We start from the raw sequence: 12,401 nt of genomic DNA on the forward strand, positions 1-12,401 counted from the left end.
AATCCCAATTGGACAAAGCCAAAATTAGTTGTAGGCACTCCTTTCTTTGTTCCTGAACCATGCTAGCCCGACCATGACTTGCCACAGCTTTCTGAAATAGCCACGGTCGTTGCCCAACCGTAGAGAAAGACATTCCCTAAAAGAAAGAGGGAATGAATGGGGCCCTGCCTAGCTACTTCTTATGTCTGTGACCGCTACAGGGACTACCAGCGTCAGAGTCAATGCCTTTCTACGGAGGTGAGACTTTTTATCCCACCTTTTGAAATGAGACTTATAATCAATAAATAACCTCTTGCCTGCCCTCTAATGCACTCCACAAAAGTATGGGGAGAAGAGGGGGCTTGGCCCGGTGCCTTGAAAGGCTGCTGTGAAATGAACAGGCTGATTTCATAGCAAGTGAACGGTTGCCAAGCGGGCACACAGTGACTCGCCTAAGCTGAGAGGCAGGACAGGAGAGAGCTAGCAGCCAAGATGGGAAAAGAACCCAGGAGACCCGACTTTCAGACTCCCCCTCTAACCACCAGACTGGCACTCCCTTACTAAATAGGAAAAGTTGTCCTCATTCAGCAACTAGAAGCTTAAGGAAGAAAAATAATTAGGAGCACATAAATAGCTGGCCAGGATGCAAGCTGGCAACATTTTAACTGGGCTGCAACACGAGAGATGGAGGTGGGAGAAAGCTCTGTGAGAACTCTTCTTGCTTCACCGGGTCTCTGACCAGTGGTGTCAAACTGTAATGTGATGTGAGATCAGCCAGAGGCTGCCAACAGCAACACTATGAAAACGCCCCATTAGTCAACTGTTAAAGGAAGACAAAGAAGCCTTAGAAGGGGATGACATTCTGTCCTTCAAACCAATGGGCACGTTACCACCATTTTTTTTTTTTTTTTTTTTTTTTTTTGCAGAGAGGTGAAGTGTCCTAGAAAACAGGCACCTCAGTTCTTTCTCTGACCCTGAGGAAGTTCATATGATAACTCAGATTGCTCCATTGGCTTTAATTAAATAAGAGACTTACCACACATCACATTGTAAAGTTCAATGTTTTCAAATGGAGGCACTTTAGTCTTGTACTTAAACGTTGGGCCATAACCTACAAAAACAGTCTTTCAAAAGAAAAGAAAATAAACAAAAACAATTAGACATTGCTAATATCCAGTAGCAACCCTTCCCGTGTTTACGAATACTGTACAGCTTCACTCACGCCCCTCTTCTCTGGCGCTTCCGAGAATCACTAAAATACATTTTCCACTCACAGGTCTCTGGTCATACCTGCATGCTGTTGACTTTGTTATCAAATCCATGGTCTCCCTGGAAAAAACATTTTCCTGATGGTTTCTTATATACATCCAAAGGTTTCCTACATTGAAATAATTGTAGGATTAGTCAGGATTTCTCATGAAATCCCTCATAAAAAGCCAATTTGGGCATAGAAAATCTCTCTAAGAAGTGGATAGTACAAGCATATTTGTCTCTATTTCAATTGTGTCATTGCTGCAGTGTTGAAAAGATGATACTATTCATTTTCCCCAAGTGGCTTTATTTTGACAATTGGCCCAGGACAAAAGGGGACCTCTGAACAGAAGTCAGGTACCTTCCTCGTATCTCATGCTTGCACTGAGCAAAGCATTTGTCACAGGTAATGTTCTGTCTCCTGTGTGCTTCACTAGCTCCAAAACTGTAGGATTCTCCACTCTGGGGCCATGTTTGTTTGGGATATAGGAGTGAACAATGCCAAGCACATACTAGGCGCTTTTTAAACATGGGATTCTTCATCAATGAATGGAGATCTGTATTTTATAAAAATGCACACAAATTTACCTATCAGTAGGATACAGCTGGAGAGTATAACTGAGTGGTAAACCTAACATATAATAGTGACATATTTCACAAAAGCCCAGACTCACCTAGACAACATCTCTATTTAGAAATCAAAAGTGAAAACATTGCTCTCTAGGCATCAAAACCACTTGACCTTCCTGCTGTGACAGGAAGATGCCTTTTGCTTAAGTGTCACATAGCACTTTGCCAAAAACACTTTCACATTTATTAATACAAATTTTCCCATGGGTCCCCTTTCTATGGATCCTTATAAGCACTTACAGGGTCTACTGCCCTGAACTAAAGTGCTTGGTGCAAAACAAATTAAACATTTGGGGCCCCTCTCTTAAGAAAAGTACTTTCTGCTTGGGATAATAAGATCTGTGCATATGATAACTCAACAATGCAATTAAAAAGATTAAAAGATTTACTGATGATTAAAATACCTGGCTTTGGATCACAAAGACAGCATGGTACTGGCACAAAAACAGACACATAGACCAATGGAACAGAATAGAGAACCCAGAAATGGACCTTCGGCTCTTTGGGCAACTAATCTTTGATAAAGCAGGAAAAAACATCCAGTGGAAAAAAGACAGTCTCTTCAATAAATGGTGCTGGGAAAATTGGACAGCTACATGCAGAAGAATGAAACTTGACCACTCTCTCACACCATACACAAAAATAAACTCCAAATGGATGAAAGACCTCGATGTGAGACAAGAATCCATCAAAATCCTAGAGGAGAACATAAGCAGCAACCTCTACGACATCGGCCAAAGCAACCTTTTTCATGACACATCTCCAAAGGCAAGAGAAACAAAAGATAAAATGAACCTGTGGGACTTCATCAAGACAAAAAGCTTCTGCACAGCCAAGGAAACAGTCAAAAAAACTAAGAGGCAGCCCACGGAATGGGAGAATATATTTGCAAATGACACTACAGATAAAAGACTGGTATCCAAGATCTACAAAGAACTTCTCAAACTCAATACACGAGAAACAAATAAACAAATCAAAAAATGGGCAGAAGATATGAACAGGCACTTTTCCAATGAAGACATACAAATGGCTAACAGACACATGAAAAAATGTTCAAAATCATTAGCCATCAGGGAAATTCAAATCAAAACCACACTGAGATACCACCTTACGCCAGTTAGAATGACAAAAATTGACAAGGCAAGAAACAACAATTGTTGGAGAGGATGTGGAGAAAGGGGATCCCTCCTACACTGTTGGTGGGAATGCAAGTTGGTACAGCCACTCCGGAAGACAGTGTGGAGGTCCCTTAAAAAGTTAAAAATTGAGCTACCCTATGACCCAGCCATTGCACTATTGGGTATTTACCCCAAAGATACAGACGTAGTGAAGAGAAGGGCCATATGCACCCCAATGTTCATAGCAGCATTGTCCACAATAGCCAAAGCGTGGAAGGAACCGAGATGCCCTTCAATAGATGACTGGATTAAGAAGTTGTGGTCCATATATACAATGGAATATTACTCAGCTATCAGAAAGAACGAATTCTCAACATTTGCTGCAACATGGACAGCACTGGAGGAGATAATGCTAAGTGAAAAAAGTCAAGCAGAGAAAGACAATTATCATATGATTTCTCATCTATGGAACATAAGAACTAGGAAGATCGGTAGGGGACGAAAGGGATAAAGAAAGGGGGGATAATCAGAAGGGGGAATGAAGCATGAGAGACTATGGACTCTGAGAAATAAACTGAGGGCCTAAGAGGGGAGGGGGGTGGGGAAATGGGATAGACTGGTGATGGGTAGTAAGGAGGGCACGTATTGCATGGTTCACTGGGTGTTATACGCAACTAATGAATCATTGAACTTTACATTGGAAACCAGGGATGTACTGTATGATGACTAACATAATATAATAAAAAAAAAATACCTGGCTTTGGTCTCCGCTAATTTGGTCAACTGTCACCATCTCTCGCTTCTACTAAGCTCCCAGTTTTCCTTCATATCAACCTACCAGCTGTGCCGAATTTGCTCTCTTCCAAGCCACCCCATATGTAAAAGGCCCTCCAGAGGACACAGTCAGCCAAGCCCAAGTCGTTCACATCTTTGTAACTATTCCATGAAGACACCCTATGTCCGTTCTAAATGATTTCAATAATTTCTAGTCTTCATACATCTCTCTTCATAATCCTACATATTTAACTCTGTGTAGCACCCTAACAATTACAGTAGGATATTTATGTATTTGTCACATGTGTCTCACCAGGTGCTTCATACCGATGTGAGTTTCTAGAGGACTGCCATCTTCTCGTCATCTTTGCTCCCTTGTAAACTCATTGAAATACCCAACTACTATACGGTAGTTCAATTATTACCACAAACCAACTCACGAAGCTTTTCTTAAGGAGAAAGTCAGAGCAAGAGTGAACGGAAAAGGGCTTCTGCCAGGTCTGTTTGAGAATGGATAAACTTTTAATGCTTAATTCTTTGAAAGTGCTTAGAATTTCTGGACACATTCTACACCAGATTCAAGAGCAAGAAACAGCCTCTTAAATATTGGAAAGTCCTTTATAGTTCAAAAGAAGGCAAACATCTGAAATATTTAAGGCAGTATAAAACGTGCCCCCAGTAACAGAAGTGTTAAGATTAACAACATTTTCTAAACTCCTCTACAAACGTTGTTACAGGGTAAGTCTTGTCAACCCAGACCAAATCAGTCCAGTTGTGGTAAGTCAATGTCCCAGGCGTACTTTTAACCTACTCAAGTAATAAGAATAGAGGCTAAGATGTAAGTTTAAAAAATGAAAGGAGAGAGAAAAAGAGAGAGAAAAAGAGAGAAAGACCACACAGAGATGCATTGAGAGACTTCAAAGAGACACCAAGAAGCTGGGATCCAGAAAACAGAGATGTGTCGGCTCAGCACTAATTGTTTATCTAGCCTAAAGAGTCTTTGCAAATGGTGGGATTTCCAACTGAGATTTCCTTTTTTATTCCTTTTTTTCCCTTATAGCACTCCAGTTGCCAAAGAGGTGGTTATGAAGATCAAAAACAGTCCCTGCCAACCCCCAAGTCACCTTGCGACGTGCCATCTGCGGTCCACCAGTAAGTGGATGTCCTCAATTCTTCTGTTGTTGGCGTAGTGCAAGCGTTTGGGAAGGTGTTGTTTCATGTAAGGCTTAAAGTGCTGATCTGGTTTTTTACACTGAAATAGAAATGGAAATTGGACTTTATATGGACTATTTTCTAGAAAAAGCCCTAGATACTCTCTCTCTAGAAAGTCAAAGGCAGTTTTAAGCCAAACAAAAGGCTGGTTAGTGAATAAATAGAATTTGTTATCCCCTACCAAATAATACAAGCTGAAAACGACTAGGTTCAAAGGGGATTTGATAACTTGGTAGATGACATGGAAGGTTATCAGAGGGTAGTTAGGAATTTTCAGGATACATTCCTGACTTGTGAGACTATCACTAAGAGCAACTCAAACTCTCAAGCCTTTTCCAACTACTTCAAGTCAGGGGATGGGAGGTGGGGCGGGAAGGGAGGAGGACGCACACTTGGGCCTGGGTGATTACATCCTGCATGGGGGGGACGATGAAACAGGGTGATGGGCAGATCTGGTTCAGAGAGCGTAAGGATTTGTTTACTCATGAATGAGTACTTTTCAGTTCTAATGGAAAGATCAAATATTCTCAGTTTGTATCACTGCCAAGACCATTAGGGAGCCTGCAGCTGTCCACAGTTTTGAAGTTTTGAAAATTCTTAGAGAAACAAATATATGGGATTGCAGGGCAGTAAGGAAAATGTCCCTCCCGCCGCACAGGGAAGGGGAACCCAGCAAGCGAGTGTGTGGAAGCTAGTCTGAGGGCAGAGGCCGGGTGACCTGCAATACTTACTGTGAGATTAGCAATAATGGCCTTAGGGTCATCTGTTCAAAGAGAGAGGGAGAACAATTTCAAAAGAGATGGCTATAATCACCGAGAGAAATAATTTTTACAGCAAAAGACTCAATTCTTTCTCTCCTCCCCTCCCCCCCCCCCAAGAGCTATCACTTTAGGCTTTGTTTAAAATATATGTAAAATTGGGGCACCTGGGTGACTCAGTCAGTTAAGAATGTGACTCTTGGTTTTGGCTCAGGTCATGATCTCAGGGTCCTGGGATCAAGACCTGCGTCAGGCTCCCCACTCAGCGGGGAGTCTGCTTGTCTCCCTCTCCCTCCCCCTGCTCTCTCTCGCACTCTCTCTCTCTCAAATAAATAAATAAATAAATAAATCTTTAAAAAGATTGCATGTGAGTGTTTAATATTTTGGTCAGTGAATTGGAGCTACGCAAGTGGAAATACTCCTGTGGTAAAGTTCCCTGCTAGATCTGGTCGTCCTCTTCTGGAAGGGAATTCCTCCTCCCAGGGCACAAGGATAATGCTAGATAAACATCTTTAAGTTCCCCTAAACTGTCCCTCTGGATCTTGGCTTTAGTTTGTTTGCAATTTGACATCAGGAACCAAACTGGACACTTGGAGCTTTTAGCATAACTTCCTATTTATCTGCAGATCTTGGAAACAAGTTATCATCCACTTTAAGATGAAACTTCTAGTCCATTGAGTTCTTTTTTTCTACGGGGAGTTTTGTTTTCTCAGGAACACCACAGGTCTAATTCCACAGGTAGCTGCCCCTCCCCAGCCACAGACACACACACAGATGAGCCTCCTTTATTTTCACTACAAGCGAACAAAAGATATTTCAGTCAGTGCCCTGGAGGAGCTAAAAGCAAAACTATGTAAATGATGGCTGTGCATAAACTGTGGACAGGATTATATTATCTGAAGGCCCCCTTTTGGGGGGGGGGGTGGAGAGAAACAGCAGATTGTAGGTTGGTTGGATTTTGTTTTGTTTTCAAAAAATTTGCTTTAGTGTGTCATTATGGAATCAGCAGAAAAGGAAAGCAGCGTACAGAAGAGATAGCAACCCTCGTGAAGCAGTCCTCCCTGAAACTGAAATGTCAGAGGAGTAGGTCATGTCTATGTCATTTCCTGCTGTATCCCCAGGGCCTCGTTCATACCAGGCGCTCAATAAGTATTTGTTAATAAATACAAATAAATGTTTGTTCTTATTTGTTGAAAATGCACGACTAAGCTTACCTTATAGTACACACTCAACAAAGACAGTTTTCAGAATCTTGGTTCTAAAACAATGCAATCCAAAGCTAAAATGTGGATCCCATTTAACTTAAATTGGGGCTAAATTTTAGATGCATCTTTTTTTTTTAAGATTGTATTTATTTATTTGAGAGAGAGAGTACAAGCAAGGGGTGGGGCGTGAGCAGAGGGAAAGGAAGAAGCAGGCTCCCCACTGAGCAGGGAGCCTGATGCAGGTAGGGCTCGATCCCAGGACCCTGGGATCATGATCTGAGATGAAGGCAGACACTTAACTGACTGAGCCACCCGGGTGCCCCTCAGTTGAATCTTTTAAAGGAAAGCAAGTGAGTCACAATGGTAGCAACAATGGTCAACCCAAATTGTGTCCCTATCATGTGCGAGACACTTTCTCTCTGGTCCTTCACAACTACTCTGAGAGGCAGGTGCTATTCGAATCTTCACTAAGCCAATGGGCATTTAGAAGAGGGGAGCTTGCCCACTGGGACTCTAGCAATCTCACTGAGCATGCCATGCTTCAAAACTCTACACTCCGTGGACTCATAAACAACAGTCCTCAAAGGGACCCCACAGGGGAAGTTCATGTTCTTTGCTAATGAAGAAAAATAAATAGCACGGGCCAATCTTGTGCTCAGATAAATCCCAGATAACGACTGGAAAATAACAAATGCCCAAGTCCATGCTTATGACACCAACCCTTCAGTTCTGAAGTTCTCAGACCTCTCCTGCTGACAGCTCCCACTTTGTAGGAGGGGCAGAGGTCCCCAGCACAGGCTGGCGCTTAAGAACTGGTGAATCTGGGTTCACATCCCAGCTCTGCCACTTCCTAGCTCTCATCCTCCTAGTCAGTGACTTCACCTCTCTCTGGGCCTTGATTTCCACTGTCTACAAAGGGGATAGTAACACTTGGCATACAGAGTTATTAGAAGGATTAAAGAAGACCGTGTGCATATTTAGCTGAAACAGTGATATGAACAACGTCATCGCCGTAGCTAACATTTATACAACTCTGACTACGTGCTAAACACTAATCGATGTGAGATGCAGATAATCCCTCATTAATCTTTCCAACAATCCTTACTTTATAGATGAGGAAACCAAGGCATGGAGCGTTTAAGTAGCTTGCCCAAGGTCATAGAGGGACCACCTGGCAGAGCTGGGATTTGAACCCAGACACCCTGCCACCATTGTCTATGTTGCTCACCACCCCTTCCACTGACTCTCACCAAAGGAAATCACGTGTCTGCAAGTGTTTGTAAGGTATGAAATATTTAATTATTGGTAGTTATTATTTCATTGGTCCCGAGAAAGTTTTCCTTTTCCCCTAAAACAGCCTCCCCATTACATTTACTGATGTCTGAAGGACCTTTCAAAATAGACAAAACCTTTCTTGCCTAAGCCCTAAAATGCAAATACTAAATCAAGAAGTACCCTGGTGACTTGTGCCCCCTCTCTGGCCAGGGCCTGCCTGTCTCAAGTGAGCAGAGGAGCGGGCAGGACACAAAGGACTGAAAGGGTAGGAGGAGAAGCAGCAGAAACACTGATCATTTGTTTATTTTACAACGTTGCCTGGAGCTGACCTTGGAACAGTTCCCGTTCGTGTTGACTCAGGAACGCAGTTTGGGAAAAACTTAATTTTCCAAAGCTTTACACTTGTGCCAATGGTTTCTTATTCCCAAGGCTAAAACCTCTAAAAGATTTTCTTCTCCCCAAATTGCAGCATGTCTCCAACAAAACTGTGGATTTCTCAAAAGCTAGGTGGACACCTCTTAAAACATCTTAGTCCATAAATAAAGGCTCTTGTCAGTAGCATATCATAACCTGAATGTGTACAACGTAAGTGATAAGATTGTCCTATTCATATCTAATCTTCCAGAACGGCCGCCATTTCCCAAGGGTGTAATAGTTCTCCTGTGTTCTGTCAATCACATTCATAAAGGTGAAGAGTCCCCTTCAGCCGGGCTCCTAGGGACATTCAGGGTCTGAGTGTTTCTGCCAGCCCTGTCCTAGACTCCCCAGCTTCAACTAAAGAGTAAGCCTGAACCTCTTCTTGAAACATTCCTCTCTTGTAAAAGAAGCTTATGGTTATACGCATGTCTCAAATTAAGTATATTTTCCACATAAAGAAAACAAGGGCAAATATTTACATAATGCTACCACGTGCCAGGACCCACTCTAAGGGATGTACACAGATTTATTTTCACAACACGAAGCCGTAGCCACTATTATCATCCCATTTTTCAGATGAAAAACATTGAGGCTTAGAGTTTACATGATGTGTTCAAGGCCACTCAGCTAAGAAGTAGCAAAATTAGGATTTTTACCCAAGTGTTCCAGCTTCAGAGGAAAGGCCCTTACATACTCTACTATACTACCATTCTGACAATTTAGTATTTTAAGAATCAACTTACATTTAGCATTATTGCTAAATTTGGACCGAATTCTTCCTAGAGTTCCAGGCACTAATGTAATGTCATCCACGTTAGTCAGGTAATTGCTCAAGAACTCCGTTCTGTCGCATGTGACATCTTCCATCCCTGAGGGGAGAAAAAGAAGTGTTTTCAGGCAATTGTAAACTTAAAATCTTAACACAGACACTAAAGATAACATGCAGGCATCTCCTTAATTCTTTTGTAACAACTTAATGCGAGGATTCCTCTCCTTTGAGATGTCTTAACTTGACTTTAAATTATTTAATGCTTCTTTTATATCACCTTTTCACCGGGTTTTGATTTAGTCACGTCATTTCGCAGCGCTAGAAGACTGAAATGCATCATCTCAACGATCATCTTAAGTCATTCAGCAAGAACAGCAAGACAAAGGAAGTTCCTATGATCTTTCTTTTTAAGCTATTTACATAGTCATTATGAAAAAGATCTACCCTAAAAATATAAAAATAAAAAAGAATTCTAGATTGCTTCAAACTCTTCCCAGCTGGGGGTGGTGTAAATAACTGGAATATATAGTTCTCTGTCTCTTTTATAAAATGTCATTTTCCAATTCTCTCTCTCTCTAATATATCTCCGGACTTGAGTACATAATCACCAGTCCTCACTCTGTCTCCACTGGTGGCCTTGGATGTTACTGACAAAACAATACTGGCAACAAGAGATGAGAAAGAAAAAAAAAATGTCAGCCCCAATGACCACCCAAACTGGAAAACAAAATATTGCTGAAAACAAGTTGTAAACAATGTAATCAGTCAAAACTGAAGGCTAGCGACTAGAACACAAAAAGGGTCTAGATAGGGAATTTTTTTAACCAACAAGTATTCCTCCCCCATGCAAGATTCGTTTCCTGCCCCTATCAAAAAAAAAAAAAGTCTTGATCAATGTTATAAATAAATAAATAGATAAATAAATAAACAATACAAACTCAGATCTCGGAATAACAGACTATGGAGGCTGGTCATTTTGAAATTTCTGAGATGGCATGAAACTGTGAAGGTTTAATATGCAGCTTTGCACAATCCAATAGATAGATATTCTCTAAGGGCGGGCGGGGGGGGAGAATAAGGGATTCTGTAAAGGACGTCCTAAGGTTTTGGAATAAAGAAATATAACCCAGGGTGGCACAGACCTGATAAAATCCAAATTATATTCCCTTCTGGGATTCCCAGATCAAGACGCCCCATCTCTTTTTCAATACAAATTGGAATGAAGAAAGACAAAAACATATCCCAACATAGCACAAAGGGTATATAACTTGTCTTTTAACCTTTAAACTCTCAGAAAGAACAAGTCAAACAATGAACAACTACTATGTTTTAGCACACTGTTAACTCAGGAAGAGGAAGTCTCCAAATCTGTATTAGTGGAAGACTAGAAGGACCCCCCATTGGTTACATGTCTAGGAAGTCACTTCTGCTGCCCCAGGGATAGACCATCTCTCTTGCTTTCAAAGACCATATGTGAAGTGCTTCTCAAGCATCATCACCTCTCATCCTCCAGACCAACTCTCTGTAGATGGTGTTAGTGTTCTCATTCTACATATGAGGAGGTTGGATCCCACAGCTCATAAGTGGCACAGTGCAATTTGAACTCCACTGAAATACATTCTTACTCCAAAGCCCAGGTTCTGAAACGCTAGACCATACTACCTTTCGAGAAAGGGATGCTATGGCTTCCCAAAGCCAAAGCAATCTACTCATCTCAGTAGCCTGCACCTGGTAAGACAAAGTTTTAATATATCTAAAACCTTTACACTGCTCTAGCATATGACTCCCTGGGACTGATCCACTTCTTAGACACCAGACTCCAGCCCATGAGCAAATGCTCTTGACACATCTGGGCAACTTAAATTGAATCAGCTGTGTCCCATGCTCCAGAATCTCTGTCTTATCTGTAGCTCTCCACCAAGTCAAACCCATGGAGCATGATTTTGCAGAGGGTCACACTTAGCCCCTGCCAAACAGCAGGTTAGTCCCACAACTATTTTTTTTTTTAATTTCTCCTAGATTTCCTAGAACATTCTGGAAAAAAAAAACTACAGGCCCAAAGCAGACTTTTGACTAGGGAGACTTGCCTGCCTTTCTTTTTTTTTTTTTTTTTTTTAAAGATTTTATTTTATTTTATTCGACAGAGATAGAGACAGCCAGCGAGAGAGGGAACACAAGCAGGGGGAGTGGGAGAGGAAGAAGCAGGCTCATAGTGGAGGAGCCTGACGTGGGGCTCGATCCCGTAACGCCGGGATCACGCCCTGAGCCGAAGGCAGACGCTTTAACCGCTGTGCCACCCAGGTGCCCCTTGCCTGCCTTTCTTAACAGAGCTACCAAAGAGTCTACCAATTTTTTCCCCCCAAACCCTCTCCTAGAAGGGAATGTAAGACTGCATTCCAGGGTCACTCTTTCAATCTGATAGTTCTAGAATGGAGGAGGCACTGTCTAGAAATCAGGGAGCACAGCTAGGAAATAAGAATGCCCTCTGAGGACCCCCTTCCAGCTCTCCAATATCTAATGCTTATGATGTTCAAAAAAGTGGTTATGAATTTTTCTACTTCATACGGTGCTTAAGAAAAACTCAGCTTCTTCCTCTCTTTAACCATTTCTGTAACCGAAGCAGGGCCCTCCTGGTTTGGGTCTCAAATTCCCTCAGTGCATACAGGGATATCATTTTACTTATACATCTCTTCTTTGATAAGAATCCTATCCTCCTTATCATATTTAGATTTATTTTTTTAGCCACATAAACTCTATAGCCTCCTTTAGGGGAGATGTGACTAACAGAGACGAGATAGTAGGACCTGATATGTCACATTCTTGGAGGAAGTAATTAATACCACAGGCAAATTGTCTGCCACACTTTAGTAAGAGACAGAATTTTGTAGAAAGACTTTCTTTCTTGCAAAGAAAAGGAAGACACAGAAAGTCCCTGGTTTTGATCAAAATGGTCTGGGGTCATTTCAGGTCATCTCATACTTCTGAGTCATGCCCTGATTTCTTTCCCTACCCT

The 12,401-nt window shown here is 41.8% G+C and overlaps 1 protein-coding gene across 15 annotated transcripts in view; it reads right to left on the reverse strand.

Moving 5' to 3' along the window:
* ENPP2 (ectonucleotide pyrophosphatase/phosphodiesterase 2) overlaps positions 1 to 12,401 on the reverse strand; it is a 107,386-nt gene that overhangs the window by 25,575 nt on the left and 69,410 nt on the right. For all 15 annotated transcript variants that reach the window (XM_048212449.2, XM_057307712.1, XM_048212448.2 and 12 more), the window contains 5 exons: positions 9,363 to 9,488; positions 5,696 to 5,727; positions 4,877 to 5,004; positions 1,270 to 1,357; positions 1,016 to 1,103 (listed from right to left, as the gene is read on the reverse strand). In XM_048212449.2, the coding sequence (XP_048068406.1) occupies positions 1,016 to 1,103; positions 1,270 to 1,357; positions 4,877 to 5,004; positions 5,696 to 5,727; positions 9,363 to 9,488 (462 nt within the window). The remainder of the gene's footprint in view (positions 1 to 1,015; positions 1,104 to 1,269; positions 1,358 to 4,876; positions 5,005 to 5,695; positions 5,728 to 9,362; positions 9,489 to 12,401) is intronic.

The sequence above is a fragment of the Ursus arctos genome, unplaced genomic scaffold, assembly GCF_023065955.2.
Source record: "Ursus arctos isolate Adak ecotype North America unplaced genomic scaffold, UrsArc2.0 scaffold_6, whole genome shotgun sequence".
Taxonomy (NCBI): Eukaryota; Metazoa; Chordata; class Mammalia; order Carnivora; family Ursidae; genus Ursus; species Ursus arctos.